The sequence below is a fragment of the Molossus molossus genome, unplaced genomic scaffold, assembly GCF_014108415.1.
Source record: "Molossus molossus isolate mMolMol1 unplaced genomic scaffold, mMolMol1.p scaffold_m16_p_23, whole genome shotgun sequence".
NCBI classification, from domain to species: Eukaryota; Metazoa; Chordata; class Mammalia; order Chiroptera; family Molossidae; genus Molossus; species Molossus molossus.
This window is the reverse complement of record NW_023425359.1, coordinates 23,877,771-23,901,093: the sequence shown is the minus strand read 5'-3', so window position 1 is coordinate 23,901,093 and position 23,323 is coordinate 23,877,771. Positions and strand designations below refer to the sequence as shown.

Genomic DNA, 23,323 nt, shown 5'->3' with positions numbered 1-23,323 from the left:
CAGAATTTAATACTCCAAGGGAAGAAGAATATGTTGGTGTGATAAGGGGGAATTTACTCTGTTAATATTCACCAAGAAATGCTGGCAAGGAAGGAGTAATGTTAGATAAAAATATCTATCTTTAACACAGTTAAAAAGAAATTGAGTTGCAGTTATATTGCTACTTACATCATATTCATAGAGGTTTGCTTGAGTACCATGCACAGTTCTGAACATATATATATATATATATTTTTTTTTTTGCTACACAAACAGGTAAAATGAAATGGAAATCCCCAGAGGGCATTCAAAATAAGATATTCACGTAGAATTAGAATTTATTTTGAGAATTCGGTCAATGGTAATATTATTCTGAAAAACAACACGATAAGGGCAGAGCAGGTATGAGAAAAATGTTTTGGCGTCAACACACCAAAATCAACCAGGAAGACATAACGCCCTATTTTGACATCGGCTGCAAAGCAAAGAACTTTGGTTTTACATCAGAGGGTTTTTATTTATTTAAATATTCGGAGTCGGTTCCCAATTACTACAAGTATAAAATAGATCCAAAAGGCCAATCCAGAGTTTATCCAAATGTATGATTTCAAAGAAAATACAACGTCATTTCCTCCGTTTGGACCAAGTCCTAGCATCCTTATTTAACCCTGGTGTCCAGGGACCATGAAAAGTTCACAACTCTGCCAGTAAAACTGACTTTACTTCTAATGTAGTTGACAATTAAATGGCCAAACCCCATACACAATTGGGTGTTTACATCTATTTGTTATAACAGTGGGATTATCCGCCGAAGTTTCCTTCAGAGCCTAGAATGCCGGGACCCCGCGATTCCACTCCAGAAAGTCCCCCTCTGACACTGTCCAGGCGACACCTTGCCGTCACCCTGACACAGACCCTATTTCTCTGTGGCTTCCAAACCGCTTGGCTCCAGGAATGGTTATTGGAGAAGAACGTGCATAGGTCTCCACGGGGTTGTGTTAAATAAAGCTATCTCGTCTCGGGGATGAAAAGTCACCGAAAAGCATTTAAAAGCGTTTGCTTTGGGTGCTGTATTAGGGAGTTTGATCCCGGTTTGAGGTATAAGAAAACCTATCCACTCTATGTCAGCATTAAGGTGCCACCAAACCAAAGCAGACAGATACTCACAGTAAATTTTTTTTTTTTTGCCCAAGACCAGTTTGCCAGAAGCAAGACTAACCCAGGCATCCGGGAGGTAGAAGTTATGAAAACCTAGTGTTCTGATTCCTACCAGGACATCCACGGTCCCCCACCGCTGTGCCCGGGAGAACGTGTGCAGGCCCGGGCTGAGAGGCTGGACGTGGTGGACCAGACCTCTGAGTCCGTCACCTGCTGTCCCTTCCCGCTCACGTCACTGTCGCTTTCATGGTAACAACCGTGCCTGTTTCCAGTTCAGATCATCTTTCTCAGATGTCTACTTTCTGGTAGGGCTTCCCTGTCGGGCCGCCCCCCCTGAATCTCACATACCAGACAAATATTCAAACGTCTGTAGGACCAGGTGAGGTTCCCAAAGATTCCGAAACAAAACCGCCATCGGTGGTGGAAAAGGGGTCAAGAGGCAAAGCTGGAGGACAGGGATTCCAACCACCGGGCTGGGAATGTCTGAGAAAATCTACTGAAGTTGCTAAAACTGTGGGTGAGGGCCAAGGAGGCATACACATCGGGTTACCAACAGAACCAGCATGCTATGTGAGGACTCGGAAGGGTCTACTTGTCACGGTGCATCGCTTCTTTCTTTCTTTATTTTTATTTTTTTCCTTTTTCAGTATTCAGGAAGTGAGAGCATTTAAGAAAACATTCAAAATTCTGAGGATACATGTAAGTGAAATATTTAATGTCTGTCATTCATAAAAGTTACATCATTTACATAGGGTTCATTTGTATATAATAAAAACTTCATCATAATGAAAAATTTTCTGGAAAGTTATATGCTAACTTGTTTAACATCTGCTTTGGATATACAGCTAAATAGGAATCGTTAAAAAATTCTTTCTTCAAATATTCCCTTTAACAATTAAAAAAAAAACAAAACCCACAACACCTCATTCCTAAATATGTGTTTCTCTTTCCACTTGCTCTTTTGTTTGTAACATTCTGTGTAATTGAAACTAGGCAAGGATTGGATCTTTGCATAATTCAGAGTATATTTGTATACGTCAATAAATTTGCTCATTGCATAGTGAACATGTAAATTTACAGAGGCTCTGTAAATTTTACCCTAATAATCTAAAAAAGTTGCTGAAATTTTACATGATCGTTTCTTCTAAGTTTATTTCATTGTGATTTAGTTTTTTTTTTCTTTCTGATACATTTCAAGTGATACAATATGAAGTCATGAAAAGTTAAAAACTGCGTAAGCAATTTTATCCTCGACTACCAGAATTGAACCTCGTGGTACTGTTTGTTCTAAGGATAATGACTTGGCAATGCATTGTGCTGCCTCTTAAGACAGTGTTAAAAAATTAATTCCAACAGTGTGTCTTTAACATAAAGTTAACTATGTTTGCATCAAATAAAATGTTTATTCGTGAAAGCTATTTATCATACAAGAAACAGCAAAGAGGAGTCATCATACAGAGTGACAGGTGGAAAGATGCATGCAGAGGGTTCTGTCTAAAAAGGAAGGAATAAACAAAAGACTAAAATTACTGGGTTTTGATCCCTCAACTCCCAGGTGAGCAACAGCTTTGCTCTGAATTTACAACTGGAAAATGCCATTAACAGGTAGGACCAACACCCATTCGCCAGCGGGTGACATGAAGGCTTAGGACTTCACAACCACTGTGCTTGGCAGATGTGTGGACATTTTTTTTTTTCTTTCCGATAATAATCTGCTTCAAATATGGGGTGGGCATATTACTGCCAGGTTGCTCTGTTTATACACACTTTCCCTCCTTCTGTGGGAAACCACATAACTTCAAGCCTCTGTCTGTGTCAGAGACCATAAGGAACAGAATTGTTGTTAACAATCAATAGATGACATTTAAGTCTCGCTCGCTCGCTCGCTCGCTTTTTGTGTTTGTTTGTTTGTTTGTTTGTTTTGGCTCAATAGATTTTAGAATGTGTGATTATCATAACCTAATATTGTCTTTGTCTTCACTGCTGTGGATTTCCGATCAAACTTTCCCCTTCTTTTAATACTTTAGGGAATTTTCAAACGTCGGGATGTTTGGCTGTAATGCCCCAAGATTTGTTCTCCCTGAAAAAAATCATAGTGACAATTTATTAACTACAGAGCAACTTGGCTTTTAGGGGTCTGCAATTTCTATTTAGATTTACAAATATCCATTGGTGCTCAATAGACCTAACATTAAATCTTAATCATATCTCAGGTTTCTTCTCATGCAATTACTTTTTCTAGTATCTCTCTTTTATTTTTTAATTCTAGAACTTGGGCTGAGTCAAATGCATGGGGCATTACTTTTATTCTAAGAAAATAGATTTAAAGGCAATTCTAAGTTGACTTACACTGCCTATGCAATGGTGTGTACATTTAAAATGAATCAGAGGTTTGGAAGTCTCAATGCTATTTGTATTTCTGAATAGTAAACACTTTTGTATTACTACTTTAACAGCTTTTACGTATAGACATTGGAAACACACTGGTTCAGTTCAACCTTAAATAAAACTGATGGGAAATAAAACTCCTTAGATTCAAAATGGTTTATTCACACAAATTTAATAGGATAAATCACAATTGTTTGGTCCATAAATATTTAGGGGAAATAGTTTCTATACAATGCGTTTATCAATAAACAAAGAAACATGGACAGCTTTGCTAGACCACTCACTGTACTATAAACACGAAGCTCAATATATAAGATTATTGAATTTATCAACTATATCTGAGAGTGCTCACTGCTTTCTATGACATGTTCGTCCCTCTAACAGGATACACCATAAAAAGTTTCAGAAATAAGAGGTAAACAGTACAAAACTAGTGAGGTGTCAAAGGGCTGAAAACAGTTAATTTAACAAACAACACATATATCCTGATTTTTCACAAACTTACTTCCAAGTTATAGCATAAGGCACATAGGAGAACTGAGTTATAATTAGTCTACTTAATAAAGTAGATCTATAGTACCATATATTGTTCTGTCAAAGAACAAAATTTATAAGTATCAATATTTTACCTGTAAAAGTGTATTAATAAGATCTCAGCCTTACCAAGGTTGTTTGGTCTGGTTAGTGGTAAATGCCCAAAATGTAATAGAAATACGAAAAGTCAAGGTTTAAGCTCCATAGAAGATGATAACCACACTTGCTAAATATATAATGGCGATCATACCTTTCTTCTGTTACAGTGTTAACTTATCTTCCATCATCTTTTTTTTTTTTCTTAAAAAATAAGCTACTTTCTGTGCTAATTTTCTAAAGACCCTGAGCAAAAGTTACAATAATGCACTTTAATGTGGGCAGTGAGCTGTCAATATGTAACCACACGTCTATACAGCCAGAAGGACACCTTTAAAATCTATGAAATAGCCACTTCGACCACCAGAGGAGATTTTAGGGGTCCAAAAAGTGGTGAATATGTGCAAAGTTATTCTTAACAATTCACTAAAGCAAGACATATATCTTGACTTCTTATTTTATTTTTAGTTTTTTTTTTGTTTCTTTTTGTTTTTTTTAGGAAATCCACAATCTAATTGGTATTTAACTACAACGGAAGCATATAGATGAACATTCACCACTGCCCAGACCATTAAGATTTTAGCTTCAATTAAAAGAAAAAAAAAAAGCTACTGTAAACTAGGAAATATATTCAGATCAGCATCCATGAGGCCTCTGAGTTTATCTATGTTAAGACTAATGACTTCAAATCTCTACGGTCAGGAGAGTTTTCTGACCAATATACCAACCTGTGACAAGGTAAGAGCAAAGCAAAACCAAACCAAAGGATTCTCATTGTTGGTATTAGTCTACTAAGGTTTTTGTTTGTTTGTTTTCTTAAACATTTTTCATATAGAATGCCAGATAATATCATGGTACAACTGAAGCCAGTTAATAGAGCTATGAATTAATTTATGCTAATTTTTATTGACTTCTTAAAAAATTATATTTTGCTTATTTCCACTTTCCCTGGGGGGGGGGGGGATAATTTAGAAAGAATGGTTTGACAAGTACTATTTGTAGCTTTGGAAGGTTAAAAGTGTAGGATTTCAAATTCTAGTTGGAATTTGGTGGAAACATAGGGAGTTTGTATTGTTCAAACGCCGAAAAGCAAATAACTAATGAAAGTTCTGTTGGGATGTTCAACCCCAGGAAAATGGAGAGTCACATTCCTGGAATAGATGTCCAACCTCATAAATCTAATTAATCTTCTGTATTTGAGCTGCTACAGTTAGTGCTTTTGTTTATCATATTTCCCATTTGTAAGAAAAAGGAGTAACAAAAACACTTTTTGTCCCATTTTAAATTTTTTAAAAATGTGAAGCTTTCAAAATTCCATAAGTATACATACAATGGCAAGATTTCATAAAGAGCTTTAATGGCCTATCTGGAACTTGATCAACCTAATCATTTAAGTGGGAATATGATTTTTTTTGCCCATCAAAATACCAACTCTTTTTCCCCCCTTCGAGATTGCAGAAATAAGTAACATACAATTTTAAAGGGCACTTAGATGATTCAAAAACTCCCCTTACCAACTGAAAGATCTGATTACTTAAAGAAAGAATCCAAATACACTTTGTAGACCAAAAAAAAAAAAAAAAATACACTTTGTAAAGGAGACAATACTGTAAACTCATCCGCCAAGCGGCTGCTGATGCTCCACACCAAGCTGTTTTAGTTCCCAAATACCTTGCGGGGTGGGGGGTGGGGTGGGGGGAGGGGAAGGTCTTGTCAATAATAAAATAATAATAATTAGAATAAGAATAAAAAGCAGAGGAAGCATTTAGAAAAACCAATGTTAGAAAAGGTTCGTTAAGGTGGTCTGTGAGGGGCTCCCGGGGTCGCGGCTGTCCACGTTAGAGGTCACGGCTGTCACTACAGAGATAGTGGGATTGGTCAGGTCTGTTAAAGTGGTCGCTGCGCCGGGCGGAGAGAGCGCACCGTCGGCGGGGGGCGGCGCTGGAAGCGACGGGCCATCGGCTTTATCAACACCCCCATTCTCCTGCCGCAAAAGGTTCCTTCTGAATTTGGCTCGTGCGTTTTGGAACCAAACCTGCAAACCAATCCCAATGGATTCTTTACCGATGTTTATGTTGAGGCTTCTTTTTTTTTCTCTCTCTCTCTCTTTCCTTTTTTTTTCTCCTTTTTTATTTGGGGGGGGGGTGCATATATATATCTATTTAAATATAATTGTTTCTTTTTCTTGGAAGAGAAGGGCCTTTTTTTCTTTTTACAACAGACTCATCCAAGTAACGTTCTAGCTATTCTGTCAGATCGCACACTCCGCCCAGCACCACCAAGGGCCCTCTGGGCCGGGCGTCTGCGTCCAGACACCACGGACGTGATGCCATGGAGAGAGAGGGGAAACACCTGGGTCACCAAGCGGCGTCTTCTGAGAATGAGGAGCAGCGGGGTACTCCTAGTCAAGAACCGCTCCTAGGAAGTGAACGTCCCTGAACCCGACTTCAAGCTGTTCTCGAGTCTGGCACGTGGCAGGTCTCCTTGGCACAGGAAAGACTTCCCGGCCCAGCACACCCCAAACAGCCCCGAACGGGTTGGCGGGGGTTCTGAGTGCCTGCGGTTTGTCCCTGCGCCGGGAACAGGGCCCCGGGAACAGGGCCCCGGGAGAGCCTCGACCCGCCGCGACCTGCTGAGCTCAGGAAAGCAACTGGCCAGCCGATCTAACCCCAGCGTTTGCTTTCGAAATGCGGTTCGTTGCGATGGAAAATACCTGCTCCCGCTGGTTGACCCGACACTGCGGCTTGGGGGCGGGGGGTTGAAAAAAGGGGTCGAACTGAACTTGGAAGATCAGAACCGGGGAGGGAGCTGCCGAGAGTGTGCTGATCAGACCGCCCGGCAGGTCGCCCACGAGTCTATGCAGGGACCCCGGCTTGAAAGGGGCCCTCGACAGCCACATCTTGGCAAACAGTATCCCTGAGGTCTGCGGACCCGTGGGCGAGCTGTGCTGGCTTCGGGGGACCCCTCTCTCCATCTCTGGGGAGAACGTGGCTGCATTTTTAAAGACCCTGGCTCTCTCTGGGGGCACCTTCCCGGGAGCCCCTGCGAAATCTCAGGACCCCGACGGAGACCCCGAAGGAAATATCTGTATCCCTCCGACAGGGGAGAGAACTGTCGTCACTGGTAAGGGGAGGAGGTTGTGTACACACGAATGACGGAGCCTCTTACCTGCAACACCCTCTTGGTGAGGCCTGTTTTCTGAGCCAGCTGCTTGAGGTCCTTGGCGTCCGGGTTGTGGTTGATGGCGAAGTAGGACTTCATGGTGCGGAGCTGGTGATGCTTGAAGGAGGTGCGCATGCGCTTCGTCTTCTGGGACGGTGGGTAGGGCTGCTGGTCGCGGTCCAGGTGGTCGGCCTCGTTCTCGTTACAACCTGCCGGGGGCACAGGGAACAAGCCAGTGCTCAGTGGGGACACCTGCGTGGCCTGGAGGACGTTGCTGCGACGGTCAACAGCCCTGCAAAAGGCTGCCAGCCCCCCAGGAGCGGTCGCCAGGCCGCAGAAAGGGGTCACTTGCCAAAGCCAGCCCGACCAGCCTGCCTCGGTGGATGCAACGGAGGTTTATGTCATAGAAAAACATTAGATACTGCTCCTGTTTTGCTTCATGGTTGCTAGGAAAACTTAACAGGAATAGCTGTTCTTGTGGAAGCGAGAGAAGTCTGCAAAAAAGAAAAACCCTTTTCTAATACATTTATGCACAGTCTTTAGAGACTCCACATTGTGTCGGTCTTTGGGCGATGACACCCACTCTCAGGAGGCTGTCTTCATGTCAGGGGGGCCATGCAAACCGCTCGTTTCAACTCTCTCAAATCCGGGGGTTTCTGAGAGCTCACCAGCTAAGTCCGTGCCAAGTTTTAGTCTTTTCTGATATTTCTACAACTTTCTCCATCAGGAAGAAGTTAAACAGCGCCGGGAGAAGGGGGAACGTTACATACTAAAAATGTATAGATTTCTTATGTAATCACAAGAATGTTATTTTTCGAGGGTTTTGAGCTGTAAGTGGTTAACGGACGTAGAGGGCTATTCCAGGCAGCACGTCGTTTTTCCTTGGGGTTGTTTTCATAAATATTTCTGGAAGGGAGGGAGCCCGACTGGTCTCCTGGTCAGTGCCTGTAGGTCACAGATCACAAGCACAGAGGAGGCTCATTTCTAGGTTCCCATCTTGGCCCCTGTTGCTCTGGATGGTGTGAGAGGGATTTGAGAGGTGCCCCTGGCTGGCCTGGCACAAAGTGGGTGGCATCTCCTCTCTCCTTGCAAAGCCCTCCTGAGGGAGAAACAGCCCGGCCTTTGCAAACAGCCTGAAAGTCATTATTTCAGGGATATAAAGCATTTGAAAGGTCATTTCCAATAACCTGCTGGTTCTACATAGTAAATATGATTACAAAATGGAAACATCTTGCTAAATGTTTACTGGTTCGGCCAACTTCACGACTTACAGGGCATGGCAATTATTTTTTCTGTAAACCTTATTTCAGACATTTATCTGATGTATATTCCGATCTGACTAGCCCGAACGTTAGTGAATTCTAATAGAATATCTAAAATCAACCTCATCACATCACTGGGGAGAGAGGGTAGGCTTGAATGGTGAAGAAAGTGAGGTATCTCTTACTATCAGCTCTTCCATTCTGCTTGGTAAAATATTATCTGCCTGCTATGCTCTGGTTAGAATTACTTTTAAAAAAATTTTTTTCAGTAAACCTGCAGATATACAGAAACAGTAGTTCAGTAATACACCAGCAAGAGGTCAGCCACAGCACGAAATGCATTTAACAAGAAACTCTCCCCATGTAACTAGGCTAGGCACGAACTAATGTCTCCTTTGTTTATATTTCCAAAAGGTACATAAACAGGAGGGCCACAGAGCAGGTGAATTCATTGACCTTCGAGTCTCCTAAGTCTAGTATGCATCCAGGAGCTCAGCAAGCATGTAGTCAAGACTTTGCATCTTTGGCCATGAACAAAACTGTGAATATTGTTGCAAAATCAAGCCAGCTTGAAATGGAATCTAAGTTAGATACATACATTCATATGTTAGCCACAGACTTTTTAAGCCCCATCAACAAGGGCAAGGTATGCCCAGAGATAAGACAGAGAACATACTTTGAATTTTATCCTATCTCAGCCCAGTGGGGATATGTCAAGTTCAAATATCCAACAGAATTGCACTTTTATATCCTCCAATGGATGAAACAGCATCTTATGACCCACCATAAAACTATACTTATCTCCAGTTAACTGAGCTATATTTCACAGCCAGATTGTAAATGTACCCACAACGAAATGGTCAAAGAGGCACACCTCCGTCACTGCGACTTCTTCCACTAAGATTTCATTCCCATCACACATAACATGCAACGTCTCCTGAATAGCACATTAAATTGAATATTCCACTTGGGATAGAACACTTAACTTGTGTTTAATCAAGCCCTTTGCCACTTCCCTCCCCAAAGCCACATTTTTTTAGAAACGAGTTTGATTCCTATCTACATGCTCATTAGCCTTTAAAACGAAGTGTGTGAAAAATAATTATAGGAAGGTTTGATAAAACTGCTTCTCCGAATATGCGTTCTATTTCCGTTATTGATGAGTTTTTCACGAGCAGAGAATTTTAGTGCCTTGAACACAATGATGGGTCTTGTTTTCACACAGAATACAATTCAGTGTGTAAGGAGATTGTTAGCACTTTATTGAACAGATATAACTATATATGATTGTCTGTGTACCATGTACATTATTCAACTTAATAGAGCGATCTATTTCACCAGCAGAGCGGCTCAGTGCGTTCTCCTAAATGACTTGTGTGTAACTACAAATGCTTTATGTAAACTAGCCAATGATTGTGTGTCTCCTGGGTCTACTTCCAATGCCACGGGGGTTTCCCCCCCTGATTTATGAGATGAAATGATAACTCTTTTAAAAACTGTCTTAAACATACATCTCTAAGCACACAGCTGGCGTTACAACGTTAACGAGAAGATCTAACTATTTTATCACTTATGAAATGGTCACCTATGCTAAATAGAGTTTCTGTGCTGAAGGAACCTTCTGAAAAGTAACTGATCCCTGAGAGACCACTAGGGGTCAGTGCCAGGCTAATTTAACAGCTACCAGGAGCTTCTGAAATTTGGAAGCAAAAAAAAAGAACCCAAGCAAGGGAGATTTTAAGAAGTGGCAAAAAATGTTGTCTCTCAATTAATGCTCAAGTACCCAGAAAAGACTGCCTACCCTAGACTAAATCCTTCCACCCCAGGAGGGTCTTATTTCCACCAAGCATTCCAAATAAATTTCCCAAGTCTCTTTCTACGATATCTGCCCATTTGCAGGAACTAGAACTAAATTAGGGATATTCTCATTAAAAGGTATTTGCACGAACTGATCCTTGCCAACTTTCACATCTTCTCTGGAATCCGCAAATCATAAACAGATTTCCTGTACATGTTTTTGAAAATGTGTCAACATACAAATTATATTTGTTTAGCATCAACAGTGCTCTCCCCGAGCCTAATTCACATGAAGCAGAGATGGCGACATAAGATCCAAGGAAAACCCGAGAAAGGGAACTCCAACTGTGGGTCATTCTATTTTCTACATTTGCATGTTTTTAATTCCCTGAATAATTCACCGAAGCATTTCTTAGACTAGTGTTGTGACAGACTGGCATTAGATTCACATCTTTAACCCCATTTCTCTAGATTATTTTCAGCTGATATTGAAGAACTAGATACTATTTACCCGGGTCTCTGGGGAAAGTCTGGGGAGGATGGGTGGGTTAATTAAGAGGCATCTGGTCTAGCGATGTACCAACTCCTTGGGGTCAGGGAGGCCTCCGCAAGTCTTTCCTCCTTCCTGAGCAAAGAAGCATCAACCTCAATAACCTTGGAGCAGCGCGAACCCACAAACTGAAGGCCAGCATGGAAGGAAAATGTCATTCTTTCAAAGTAACACATGTGTGCTCGCTGCAAAATCCTGCTGTTCTTAGAGTTGCTTGGGTCTGTCTAACATAAAGTGGGATCCAAAGAAACATCAAATCGAGCTCATTAAATTAAATAAACAAGCGAAAAGGCAGGCTGGCCTCCTTTTGGCGAGAAATGTCCTTCACCCTTCTGGACTTTCCAGGGAGCTCAGAGATCCCCTCTTTCCAAAGGACTGGTAGCCTCTCTCTCTCTCTCTCTCTCTCTCTCTCTCTCTCTCTCATTAGGGCACTAGAGCCTTGGTGAGTGGTTCAGGATTCCGATGTGTCATCTTCTATTAATACAGAACAATTACTGTCCAGCTTGTCTTGCCCGGGGAGCCACGCATCAAAAGAGACCAAGTAAGCGCACTGAGCGAAGTGGCCTTAGACCAAAGCCCTGGCCAGGGCGCAGTGGAAAGAGCGTGAGGCCATGACCCTCTGCGGGGCGTTGGCAAAACCCGGGGACACCCGCCACCCTGACACAAACCCACCTGGCTGGACTTTCACGGAGCCGGCCGGCCCTTTTCCCTTCGCCCAGTGACCCTGCCGTGAAACCCTCGGGACAACTGCAGCTGCGCTCCCCTGATCCCCGCTCTCCTTGGGGCGCAGGGTGCCCGAATGGATGCGTCGCCTTCAGTTAAGTCAGCCCAGAACCCAGGAGGGAGAAGAACAGAGGCTGGAGTGGGGGGAGCCCATGATGTCAGCAGGTTCAATCCTGAAAAGTCTGGGCTCCTAGAAGCAGGACTCTTAGCTGCCACTCGCCGCTCTGGCTTTGTGACTTTGGGGACTAGAAGAGACAACTAGCATGTCCGTGTGTGCTCTGGGATGTCCAAGCTCCAGCGGGTATCTGGGAGCTCATGCTGCCAGCGGGGGTGTCGCAGCGAGGTCCCCAAGGTCCCTTCCTAGAGAGCAGTGGCCACTGGCCGGAGTCTGCTGCCCCCTGAGTTTCCCAGCCTGGCTGGACCAGGGTGTGGGGAGTCACATTAACAGGGCTGGTCCCAGGCTCCCCAAAGTTGGCCAAGGCCACCTGAAACCCCTTTTCCCAGTGGCTGGGGCTTGCAAAAGAGCTTCCGTCCTACTCAGAGTTTGACTGTGGTCCTCAGACCTGCCACCATCCTCACCTGAGCGGTGGAGGGGCGGGCAGACTACCAAGGAGAGCACGTAGGTGAGTCAGAGAGACGGTTACTGACGGTGTGTCCCCAACAGCAAGGGAGAGGGCTCTGTGGCCTGTGCCTACGGTTTGCTTTTAATTAAAACAGAAGTATGGGTGAGGCCTGGGGAGCAGCCTGGGACACCAGTCAGCCTCCCCAGGAGGCCTGAGCGAGGAAGCTCTCGCTCTTCCAGGGCACGGAAGTCTGGCTGGTTGGTCGCGGCGGGAACGGCAGGCCGGCCTGGTCAACCGCAGACGCCGGTGCCCACCTCCAGTGGCTTTTCGCCGCCACCAGGAATTCGGTGTTTCCACACCCTTGCCAACCGTGTCCCTGATTAACTCCGGCCTGGTGACCGCAGCCTCTGCCCCTCCAGGCAGACGGGTTGGGCTCTGAAGAATTTTTTCTGTATTTGGGAAAACCTCCTCTAGGATCTACAATGCGGCTTCCGCAGGAGTCGCCCTGGGGCAGTTTTGCTGGGCGTGGGAGCCAGAAACGAATGGGCTTGTTAACTCGTGGGCAACCAGACCGGGACGTGGCCCGCGGGGAGAAGTCACAGTTGCAGCCCCCGATCTTGAACGTGTTTTGCCACAACCTAAATAAAGGTTTCTCTCTCTCCCGCCCCCCTCTCCTTCTCCAACATCTCCTCGCCCTCGCTGGCTCCTTCCACTCATCTGAGGGACCAGTGAGAAAGGCCTCTTGCTACCTACCAGGCTCTGGACAGGACGGAGCCCCACGGACTGCTCTCCGGCAGCTACGTCCAGGGAAGGGGGGTGTCGGGAGGGACCCACCTGAGTTGTAGTTGACGATGTCCACTCCCAGCGCCGGGCTCTTCCGCTTCCGGGGCCGCCCCTTCTGCACGGTGCCGGTGCCGTTGAAGTAGGGCAGGGCCAGGCCGCCGCCCTTGGCCGCCAGCTCTGTGTAGCTCAGCGGCGCCGGGTACTCCCCTTGCAAGAGGGTCTCGAAGTGGGCGCGGCAGTACACCAGGCTGTCCTTCATGCCAAAATGGTCGCCCGTGGTCAGGGTCTTGTTGCAGGTGGAGCAGGTGAAGCAGCTCAGGTGGTAGACGGAGTCCCGGGCGCGCATGACCATCTCGGAGGCGGAGATGCCAAGGTGGCAGCGGGCACATCTCTGCACAGAGAACCTTCTGGAAGGAAACAGTCGCGTCAGGGCTCCGGTTGAGGTCAAGGAAGGGCGACCTCCCACGAGCGAGCGCTTAGTGAACAGGGGCCCCGGCGTGAGCTCGGAGGCTCGGGTGGAGAGGACAGGCCGTTGATTTTATTTGCTAATTGACCTATTCTGATAAACCGGACAAAGACCCTTATATTAAAATCAGGAGAATCGGGCAACTGATCCTCAGTTTCCTTCTCCGTAAAATGGAGATTTTAAAAAACAAAACAAAGCACACAGCTCTGCACTAGCTAAGTCCCCGCGAAAGGAAAGATGACGCCACTGCACAGCCAGGGAACACGGTGCACGGATTACGAAGCGGATTCTTGTCTAACCGCCTCGCGGGCTCGGCTGCGCGCGGAGCGGGTCCCCTCGGCGCCGTCCTGCGCCCCCGACCAGCGGCGTCGGCGGAAGAGCCCCGAGCGCGCCTGCCGGGCCGCGCGAGGCGGGGGCAGGTTCCCATCAGCGGGGAGCGGAGCTGGGGACGAAGGGGCCCGGCTGTCGGCAAGGCAACCGTTCCCTTTCACGGTCATTTACACGGTCCCCCGTCACCCTCGCGAAAACGCAACCCTCAGCGGCTGCTGCCGGGGCCGCCAGCTCAGGTCGAAGGCTCGGATCTTGCCCAGTTCGTAGTAAACGGAAAAATACCCGCTTTCGTCGCGGAGGGGGTGACGCCTTCATGGACTCTGCCCGGACTTCCCCGGCTCCCTCCGCGCGCTGCGAGGGGCCAGAGCGCGCAGGGGTCACCCCACCCAACCTCGCCGTTCGCCCTGGGGCTGCAGACTGGGGGTGTGCCCAGCGGACTCCCCTGGTTTCGGGACCGAAGGGGCGGGAGGTGGGGAGCCGAGGGGCCTCCCCGGCTCGGCTCGTGGCCAGCCGGTGCCGGGCGTGGGCGGGTACCTGTAGTAGTCCTCCTTGCAGTAAATACTGCCGTCCTTGGCGAAGCAGGTGAGCTCGGACTCCAGGGCCAGTTTGCACTCACAGCACTTCAGGCACCGCAGGTGCCACTGCTTGTCCACGGCCAGCAGGTAGTACCTGTCCGAGATCTTCCCTCCGCAGCCGGCGCACAGAGCGGGCTTCTCGGGGCTCAGCGGGGGCAGGCCCTGCAAGGCGAGCACAGAGCGCGCTGAGGGGGCGCGGGCCCGGGCCCGGGCCGGGGCCGGGGTTGGGGCAGCGCTGCCCAGGGCGCTCGGGCCGCACGGCCAGGGGCAGGGCCACCGCGCCGAGGCCTACGTCGGGAAACCTTTGCTACTGTCCCGGTGCCGCTCAGTCCGGTTCTGCGTTGCTCCCCGGCACCGCCGGCTTCCTCCCGGGACTGGTCGGCTAAGGACATGCCGGCCACCTCGAGCCTCTTTTTAAAAAGGTCTGAACGCGCGTGGATTAGAGTTTGGTGCGTGTTTCCAAACTCGAGTCGTCACGAGATAAACGTGCAGCTTTCAACGCGCACGAGACAAAACCACGGACATTGTTATTGGGGAGCAGAAAGGAGGTTCGAGCGGCACCGATGGTTTTTAAACCAACAATGTTACAATTCTGTTTCTCTCGGTTCCTATAAGTATTAAAAAGAAGGGGGAGATGTTTACACCTGAGCTCACAATTTGGTCGACACTGTTGTGATGGGGATATTTCCGGCACAACTGGCTTTCCCTAATTCTCAGGGACCTGGTCCTCTTCCCCTCGGGGTGTAAAGTGCCTGTTCCCAGGGAAGGCCCTTGGGCCAGTCCCCTCTGCACAGTGCCCCTGGCACACCAGACCCAAGAGGCTTCTGTCCTGAAAATCTGTTTAGTGTCAAATTCAGCTCACCCTCCTGTGTCCCCACTAAGGATGGGGAAACCGGGGAGCCCGGCTCGCGAAATTCGGGATACTGCTTTTGGCTATTAAACAGGATGGCCAGGAAAGGGGGCAGGAAAAGCTAACCTTCGGACACTTCCTTCAAGACCAGCAGAGATGGGTTGGACTCCCCCCCCCCCCCAACTTTGGCTGGCCTGGAAAAATAAAGTTTTGCCCTTCACTCAGACCAGGGGCACACGCTGAATTCGTGTTTTAAATGCAGAAACGTCCACCCCCAGGGCTGCTGGGCAGACCCCAACCGCGGCTGAGCGCAGGGCTGCCCACCGGCTCCGAGCTACAGCTCCCCAGCGGTGCCTGCGTCTGCGCGCCCGGCCGGCCTGCAGTCGGTTCCTGACTTTTGTAATTTCCCGCGGGTGAAAGTGGGAAGGGGCAGCTCACAGTTCTGAGCTGGTTTTCTTTAGGCGCCGACATGCCTGTCAGTATTATCAATAGAAGTGACGGTGACTCCGGACCAGTCGTCTAAGGGTGGTACGTTCTGGCTCGGGTAAGGCCCCGCTCCGTCGGCTTTTATTCGGTTCCCTGTACAGCGTCTGGCCCGGGAGCGCAGCGCGGCTCGGCCCTTACTCTCTAGAGGGGCCGAGCTGCCAGAGACCCTGAAAGTCGCTGGGGTTGGGGGTGCCGAGCTCCGAGTGTCCGGAGAAACAGAGGTGGCACAACCATTTCTAGTCCGCTCCAACGGTCCTGGCATCAGATCCGAGACCAGAGCTACCCGATCCCGCGTCGCCCGGACGCCCGGGCCGCTGTCAGCCCGCAGCCCGCCCAGCTGGAGCTCCGGCCGCGACCCTCTCCGGGAGGCGCCAGGGGGCCCGGAGACCCGAGTCTGAGGTCTGCAAACGAGGAGGTCCCCACCCTCTCGCTCCCTGCTCCCCCGCTCTCCTGGGAACAGCGGCGGCGGAGGGTGGCGAGCGCCGGTCTCAGTAGCGGAGATATTTCAAGGCAGAGAGAGGCGGGAGCTGAGCCCCGCAGACAATTTGACCGGAGAAAACCCACCCACTGGCCTGGCGCGGTCTCCTCACGACCCGCCGTCCTCCTTGGGCCGCCGGGAACCGGGGCTCCAGAGCGCTCGGGGCGCCGGCACCCCGCGGGGCCCTCCTTACCGCGTCGCGGCCGTTGAGCTGTGCGCCTTTGGCCAGGCGGGCCTCGGTCTTGGATCTGCGCTCCATCTCCTCCATGATGCCTTGGATGTGGCCTCCGGAGATCCCGTGGAAGAGCATGGCTGGGGGGCGGAAGGGGCACGCGTTGTCTTCTGCTCGGCACCCCACTATTTCCATGTACACGCGCGCTCAGCTCATCCGAGGGAAGGCGCGGCAGGGACCGAGAGGCTGCGCGGCGCAGGAGCGCAGAGCCCGGGGACCCGGGGCCGGAGGGAGAGGGAAGAAGAAAGAGGCGGGCAGAGTGGAAAGCGGTCTGCTTGGAGAAGAAAAAAGAACGAGGGGAAAGAAGAAAGCAAAGCCCCGGCGGCTCCCCGAAGATGTGCCGAAAACAAACACGGGCGGAGGGGCGGGAGACGGAGGCGAATCCTGCGGCTCGGAGAGATCGAGTTACTAATGAAAAACAACTGCAGCGAGCGAGGAACACAGGCTGGTGCGGAAAGAAAATAGTGTTGAACACAAAGGGGGAGAAACAAGCGATCTTTTCAGCGGCCCCTGGCTACTTGCGAGTTCCCAGTGCCGTAGGTTGGGTTGGGGACTGCTCCTGCCGGAGCTGTGTCCAATTTGTTCAGAGACTAGAGCCAGCCCATTTTTGATAATTTAGTAGGAGGAGTTCTCTCCCGAGCTGCCACGGATTTTTATTCAGACAACAAAGACCTGTCATACTCCTCTCAACCCCCTGGTGATGGGCAAGCGGGGACAAACAGGACCGAGGGGGGTCTGGGGGAGGCCGGGAGGGGGCAGTTGCTTCCCCAGCGCGCGCGTGCACACACACACACACACACACACACACACACACCCTCCTAGGACTTCCCGGTAATCACGTTTTAAAGGAGCCCTCATTGTCCACGAGCTGGTGCCGGAGACAGAGCGCCAGCCGGTTTGGTCCAAGTTCCCCATCAGACTTTCGCGCAAGGCAAACAGAATGTCAGCTCCAAACTTTGGATTTCCTCCGGTCCTCAGTTTAAGGACCCCAGAGAAGTAAACGGTGGAGTTATTCCTGTCTCCTTCTCCCCATCCCCTTCCTCCTTCCACTGTCTTCCTGCAGGTCGCCTTGCCCTCCTGGGGACCCCACGATGCCAGGGGCCGGAGCCCCCCCTCCCCCACACCCAAGTCATAAGGAGGCTAGGAGAGGCTGTGTTTCTAGAGTTTACTTTTGGCAAAAAGATTTTCTTTGAGAAATTCGTGTGGAGGGGGGTGTGGATGTGGAGGCAGCTGGCGGTGCCCAGGTAGGTGTATTACTCTCTCTTACCCCGTTCAGGCCTGAGGGAAGCTGCTGGTGATTCCAGTGTCCCCTTCGAAACTTGTCAATGTGGGCAGCGACCTGGGACTCCTGTGAGCTTGGCACACACCCTACTGCATGCTGTCCCCACTGCCCTGGCAGGACAGGGGACCCGAGACACCGGACACAGTGACATTTAGGAGGATGTGGAGGGGGGTGAGAGCTGACCTGTGCCTCACAAGAGGCCACAGTGTTCTGTCTCCTTCTGTTCCGGGTCGTGGTGGCCCCTCCTCAGCCCTATTAAAAAGGGTCCACAATCCTTGGAGACGGTCGGTTCATTCAAACCACCAGAAGTCCCCTCGGGGCTCAACACAAGCGGCTCTGGAGCCGCCCAGCTCTAACCAGCGAGGGGAAGCAGGGCTGCCGGCGTCCCCTTCCGCCCTCTCACCGGCCTGGGTCCCACCAGTCCCCACAGCCATCCCGGAACCGAGGGCTGGTGTTCGTGCACATCCTGGGACCTCAGGGAGTCCCCTGGTGGTGGACTCGCTTCCCTCTGCGGGGACAACTGGGAACTGCAGCCAGACCTCGGAAGAGGGAGGGACAGAGGGGGGAGGAGGAAGGGAAGGAGGGAGGAAGGGAGGGAAGGAGGGAGGAAGAGAGGGAGGGAGGAAGAGAGGGAAGGAGGGAGGGAGGGAAGGAGGGAGGAAGGGAGGGAAGGAGGGAGGAAGGGAGGGAAGGAGGGAGGAAGGGAGGGAAGGAGGGAGGAAGGGAGGGAAGGAGGGAGGGAGGGAAGGAAGGAGAAGGAAGGGAGGGAAGGAGGGAGGAAGGAAGGGAGGGAAGGAGGGAGGGAGGGAAGGAGGGAGAAGGAGGGGAGGGAAGGAGGGAGGGAAGGAGGGAGGGAAGGAAGGAGAAGGGAGGGAGGGAAGGAGGGAGGGAGGGAGCGAGGAAGGGAGGGAGGAGGGAATTGAAGGAGGGCACCCTTGGTGCAGAGCCTGACATCCTGTCCTGAAACATGGTTTTCTGAAGCTGTTGGACTCACCTTCCATGACGCCCAAGACTGCACGCTTCCCCTTGCTCTTTTCCCGGGGTCAGAAACAATGTTACGTGCAGATTGGACACTGTTGCGGTCGTCGGGGGTGCCAGAATGCAGCCCGTAAAACACAATTTCACACAAAAACGAAGCCAATCAAGTGCACTAAGCTGGCGACCTCCCCCCTCACTTTGGCAGCCCGCGCGGACAGCAGGGCGGCTATTTACTGTAAGTAATGTAATTAGCCCCTTTGGATGGACATCAATGAGCTCTGCGAACCCTTGCATTCGGCCGAGGACCCCAAGGAGGGGCTGGGGCAGCCACCCTTTTGGAGGCAGCAGGTCCCCTCACAAAGGGGCGATCACCTCCCACACGTCAGCAGCCAAATGGACTAAGGCCGGAGGAGGAGGAGGAGGAGGAGGAGGAGGAGGAGGAGGAGAAACAGGAAGGGTTTGGAGAAGAACATCAGTCCATTAACCCAAGGGGGCTCCAAAGAGAAAGTAAACATGGGCCCTCAACCCAGGGACCCGCTTCCTCTAGTTTCTATGCTGAACCCTTGTCCCCAGCCCCCAGCCCGCATCCTGCCCCAATGGGAGTTTGGAATTCAGTTGGGCTGTTCTAGGATTTGGGGTTCTGCTCAGTAAAAATAACAAAGACCCCGGAGAACACCACTCTCTCCTTGCAGTAGGTGAAAAGCAAGTGAAAGTTTAACAGGCAACTCCAGGGAAAAGCCAGACTCGGTGAAGGGTGCCCAGGGCAGCCAAGGGCAGAAGTCCTAGCAGCCCTCCATCCCTCCATCCGTCCATTCCTTCGTTCCTCGGTTCCACCCCGATTTGTTATTTATCTCTCAGGTACTGAGCAGGGCGGGGCGCTTTCTGCAAACGGTTTCCGGCTGGGATCCCAGCTCTGCCGGCTTCTTCTTGTAAAAGTCGGGTAATAAGTTCCTGCACCCCGTGGCGTGGGTTTGCTGCTTCCCATAAAGCAGCAGACTGCCCAGATCCCTCCTTCGCAGCCAATGCAGGAAGTCTGCAGAGGCAGGGGTGGGCCCGGGGCTGCAGGCTTTGGGAGGTCCTTGTTTGTTCTGCGGAAATTGCAGCGCAGCCTCCTTCGACCGTTCCTTCGAGAGGAAGGGGGAGAGGATGCCTCAAGAATTGGGTGTGTGACCTGGGGTGTCCTAGCCTTTAAGTCTTGGAGCCCCAGAAAATGACTCAAGGGGACCCCTTCCCGCCACCCCTCACTCTCCAAGGACAGTAAGCGCTTGACCGAGAGGGAGCGTCTTTGTGGCTCTGTCTCTCACCTTTCACGACTGGCCCCTAGTGCGACCTGAATGTCGTCGGCCTCACCCACAGCCCAGACGACAGGGGAGTCTCCTCTCTCCTCTCTGAACCCAAAGCTCCATTCGGAGCAATGGGGCCAAACCCTGGCCCCGCACTGCCCTCCTGTGCTGCTGGGCACTGTGACCCTCTTCATTCTGCCCCACCAGCCGCCACCCCGCTGCAGTGCAGGACCCCACCAGGGCACCGGAGCTGGCCCGAGGGGTCCAGATTCTGGATTCTCCATCAGGACGAGGGCAACAACCTTGTCCCGGGCTGGGGCCCAAACCCCAGAGGGGTGCAGGGGCAGGAGGAGCTGCGTGGCTTTCCCTGGGAGCGGCAGACCTGCACCCCGGAGAGCACTCAAGGGCTCTCTAGACCCGAATTTTGGAGGCCACGTTCCTGTGCCCCCGAGTTCCTTTAAAGGGCAGAGGTCATCTTTGCTCCTGACCCCATTAAGCAGGTTGAGAAGTGCCCTCGGTTTGGAAGAGGCAGTGTCCAGCTTTGGGGACTGTCGTTAGCACCCCAGGGCCCAAGGAGTCAGGGTTGTCCTGGGGCTGGGGACCGGGCACCGAGCACTGTGCCACCCAACCCTGGCATCCAGCTGCGTTGGGCGGGCGGGGGTGGATGGCGGGGCGGCGCCGGGTCTTCCTCCAGTCGGTGGACAGAGGGGTTTCTCTGTGCCAACCTTCCCCACCAGCGGGGGGGCAGGTCCAGATTGACGCTGCCGCACCGAGTGCCTCTGACAGTCCCGCGCGGAGGGGCTCCCGCAGGACCGGGGGAGGGGGCGGGGGGGGGTTGAGCCGGGGACTCGGTTGCCAGGAGGGAGCCCGGAGCACATAGCTCCGTGCGCTCCTATCCACACACCCTCTCCGCGCCCACAAAGCCCCCACCGGCCGCCTGCTCCCTTCACACCCCTGCTCCCCAGGGCCCCGGGTTCTCCTACAGGGGTGCGGCCGCCAGCCCGGGCCAGCGCGCTTCTGCCACCGGCAGCCCGTTTACCGGACGTTTCTGCGCCGCGTTGCGAATAATGGGGCGCATCCCGCACCGCGTCCGCTGGTTGGCGTGAACAAAAGCGATGAGCGTGAGCCCCGTTTCCAGTGAGACCCTACGCGGTGGGAGGCCGTGTCCCCTGTCCCCCACCCCTCTCCTGGAAGATCCGAGCGCGGCTCGGGCGCTGAGACCTCCGTCCTGCGGAGTCACGTTCGGGAGAAAGGCCAGAGCAGGAGACTCGGCGAGGCTGTATTTAGAGCCCACGCAGCGCAGGATAATTTCTGAGATAAATACACACCCCTGTCCCTTCCGCCCGAAGAAGGCGCGCACACGCGTGTGCACACACACACACTCACACGCGCGGTGGGCACGCCGACCCCAGCAAAGGAACAGAGAACGAGGGACCCTGGCGCGTCCTCACCTGCCTCCAGCGCGGCGCCGTTCAGCATGCTCGCGGCCGAAGGGGCTGGGCGGCGGGGGAGGCGGCCCTGCAAAGAGCGCGCGTCAGCCGGGGTGCTGGGGTGGGCGCGCCCCCTCCCACCGAGGTTGCTCGGACCTCTCCCCCTGCGACTTCGGTGCCAGCGGCCCCGCGGACAGACAGTGCCCAGACGCTCCGGGGCGTCCGGCCCTCCGCGCGCGCCCTGAGCATAAAACTGCTCCCGCCAGGCAGCCCGCATGGGGTCTTACCTTGAGGTCCGGACGGTCCCCCAACTACCCGGTCCTCGGCGAGAGGGCGGGCGGCGGCCGGAGGTGCTGGCCGGTCCCTAGGTCTCGCCGAGGGTCCCTCTGTTAATCCAAATAAACAAACAGTTGAATGGGAAATTCCCTCTCCCTCTCCCTCTCTCTGTCTCTCTCTCTCTTCTCTCTCATCCCTCACCTCTGACCCGAGCAGCTCCCTCCACCTGTCTTTTATTTTCTGTTTATGCCTTCCAGCTCTGGAGGGGAGGAGGGTGCTGGGCAGCAGGTCCCCCGGGCTGGTGCCGGAGACGCGCTCCGAGGCTGCGTCCCGCCCTTCCAGCCTCTCAGTAATCCGGGAGGTGTTAATGGGGGCCTCCCGGTTACTGAACCTCATAAAGCCCCAGCATCTTGAGGCTGGGGCGCCGCGGGGGGCTGGAGTCGGGTGGCGCGCCCGGGGCCCCGTCCCCAGCCGGCCTCGGCTTTCCCCGGCTACCCTCCGGCAGATGCGACCGGCGGCGGGAGCCTGCAGAGGCGGCGGGCGGCAGCTCGCGCGGGGAGCTGGGCCAAGCCATTGACTGCTCACCGCAATCCCCCGCCCCTCAGGTCCTTCCTCACTCTCCGTGCTCCGGGCGGGGCGCGGGGACCCAGCACTTTGGGGTGCGCTCTGCGATCCAGGGGGGAGTTGTCACCGAGTCCGCGCGCGGGCGGGAGGTCTCCAGCCCGACCCAGCCGAGAGCTGGGAATGGGGGGAAACGACTCAAACCCTGAGAGACGAGCCTCCCGGTGGGGGGTGGGGGCGCAGAGAGACTTACAGACTCAGGATGGGCGGGGTCCTGTTACTTGATCTCAGGTGCCGGAGAGGCTGCGGACCCCAGCAGCCCCGAGCGCGGTCAGGCCTGGGGAAGCGGTCGGAGGACCGGTCGGAGGACCGGGAAGACCGGCCTTTGGCCAGTGATCTATCCTCTCCCCAACCCAGTGCGCCCCTAGCAGCGGAAGATGGGGGCCAGGGGTCACTGGGAGGCTCCCGCGCCGCTGGAGCGCGGGTGTGAGCACCGAGATTGGCCGTTCCTGGATGCGGGTCCGGGTGACGCCGCCGCCCTCCCAGCCTGCCCCTCCCGGTGTCCCCACGGCGGCTCTTCCGCGGTGCGTGCGTCGAGGGAGCGCCGGGCTGGGGGCACCCGCTGGCCCGCGAGCCGCGTGAGAAAACAACGTGGGGTACGGGCACGTGGGGCCGGGCCGCGGTGGACCCACCTCTGTGCCGGGCCGCCAGCTCCGCTACAGTTTTGGGGTGGCGAGGGATCCCGCAGGAGCCGTGAAGCCGAGCGGTGGGGCTTCCTCTCCCCTCCCCCAACCCCGAACGTAGCCGGGGGCACTCGGGACAGAGTGCCCCTCTCTCTACCCGAACACTGGGCTTCGCCAGCCAGTCCCGCCGGCCAACGGGTCTGTGATTTCACCTTCTAAGGTCCCCTCACCCCGACTTTCCCTTCCCACCCCGGCCTGGCCAGCTCTTCCTCTCCGGAGAAGCACCCCCATCTCGGTGGGTTCTCGCAGCCGGGGAGGGAAGAGGCCTTCCAGGTTCGGTGTCTGTGCTCGCTGGCCTGGCCATTGGCTGGCGGGCTGGCCCACGACGCCCGCGAGCACGCTTGGGTGCCCCCCTCAT

General features: G+C 52.5%; 1 protein-coding gene across 3 annotated transcripts; it reads right to left on the bottom strand.

The window, feature by feature from the left end:
* Window positions 1–3,021: 3,021 nt before the first annotated feature.
* Window positions 3,022–21,434, bottom strand: LHX9 (LIM homeobox 9). 3 transcript variants are annotated; one of them, XM_036277609.1, is made up of 6 exons: window positions 21,407–21,434; window positions 16,374–16,492; window positions 14,326–14,528; window positions 13,047–13,402; window positions 7,324–7,526; window positions 5,936–6,190 (listed from the first exon to the last, which is right to left on the bottom strand). In XM_036277609.1, the coding sequence occupies exons 1-6, from the start codon at window positions 21,432–21,434 to the stop codon at window positions 5,936–5,938; spliced, it is 1,164 nt and encodes a 387-aa protein (XP_036133502.1). The 3 variants fall into 3 exon arrangements, with proteins under 3 accessions (XP_036133503.1, XP_036133502.1, XP_036133501.1); XM_036277610.1 differs by lacking the exons at window positions 5,936–6,190; window positions 21,407–21,434 and adding an exon at window positions 3,022–3,217 and having other exon boundaries at window positions 16,374–16,547; XM_036277608.1 differs by lacking the exon at window positions 21,407–21,434 and having other exon boundaries at window positions 16,374–16,547.
* Window positions 21,435–23,323: the final 1,889 nt, after the last annotated feature.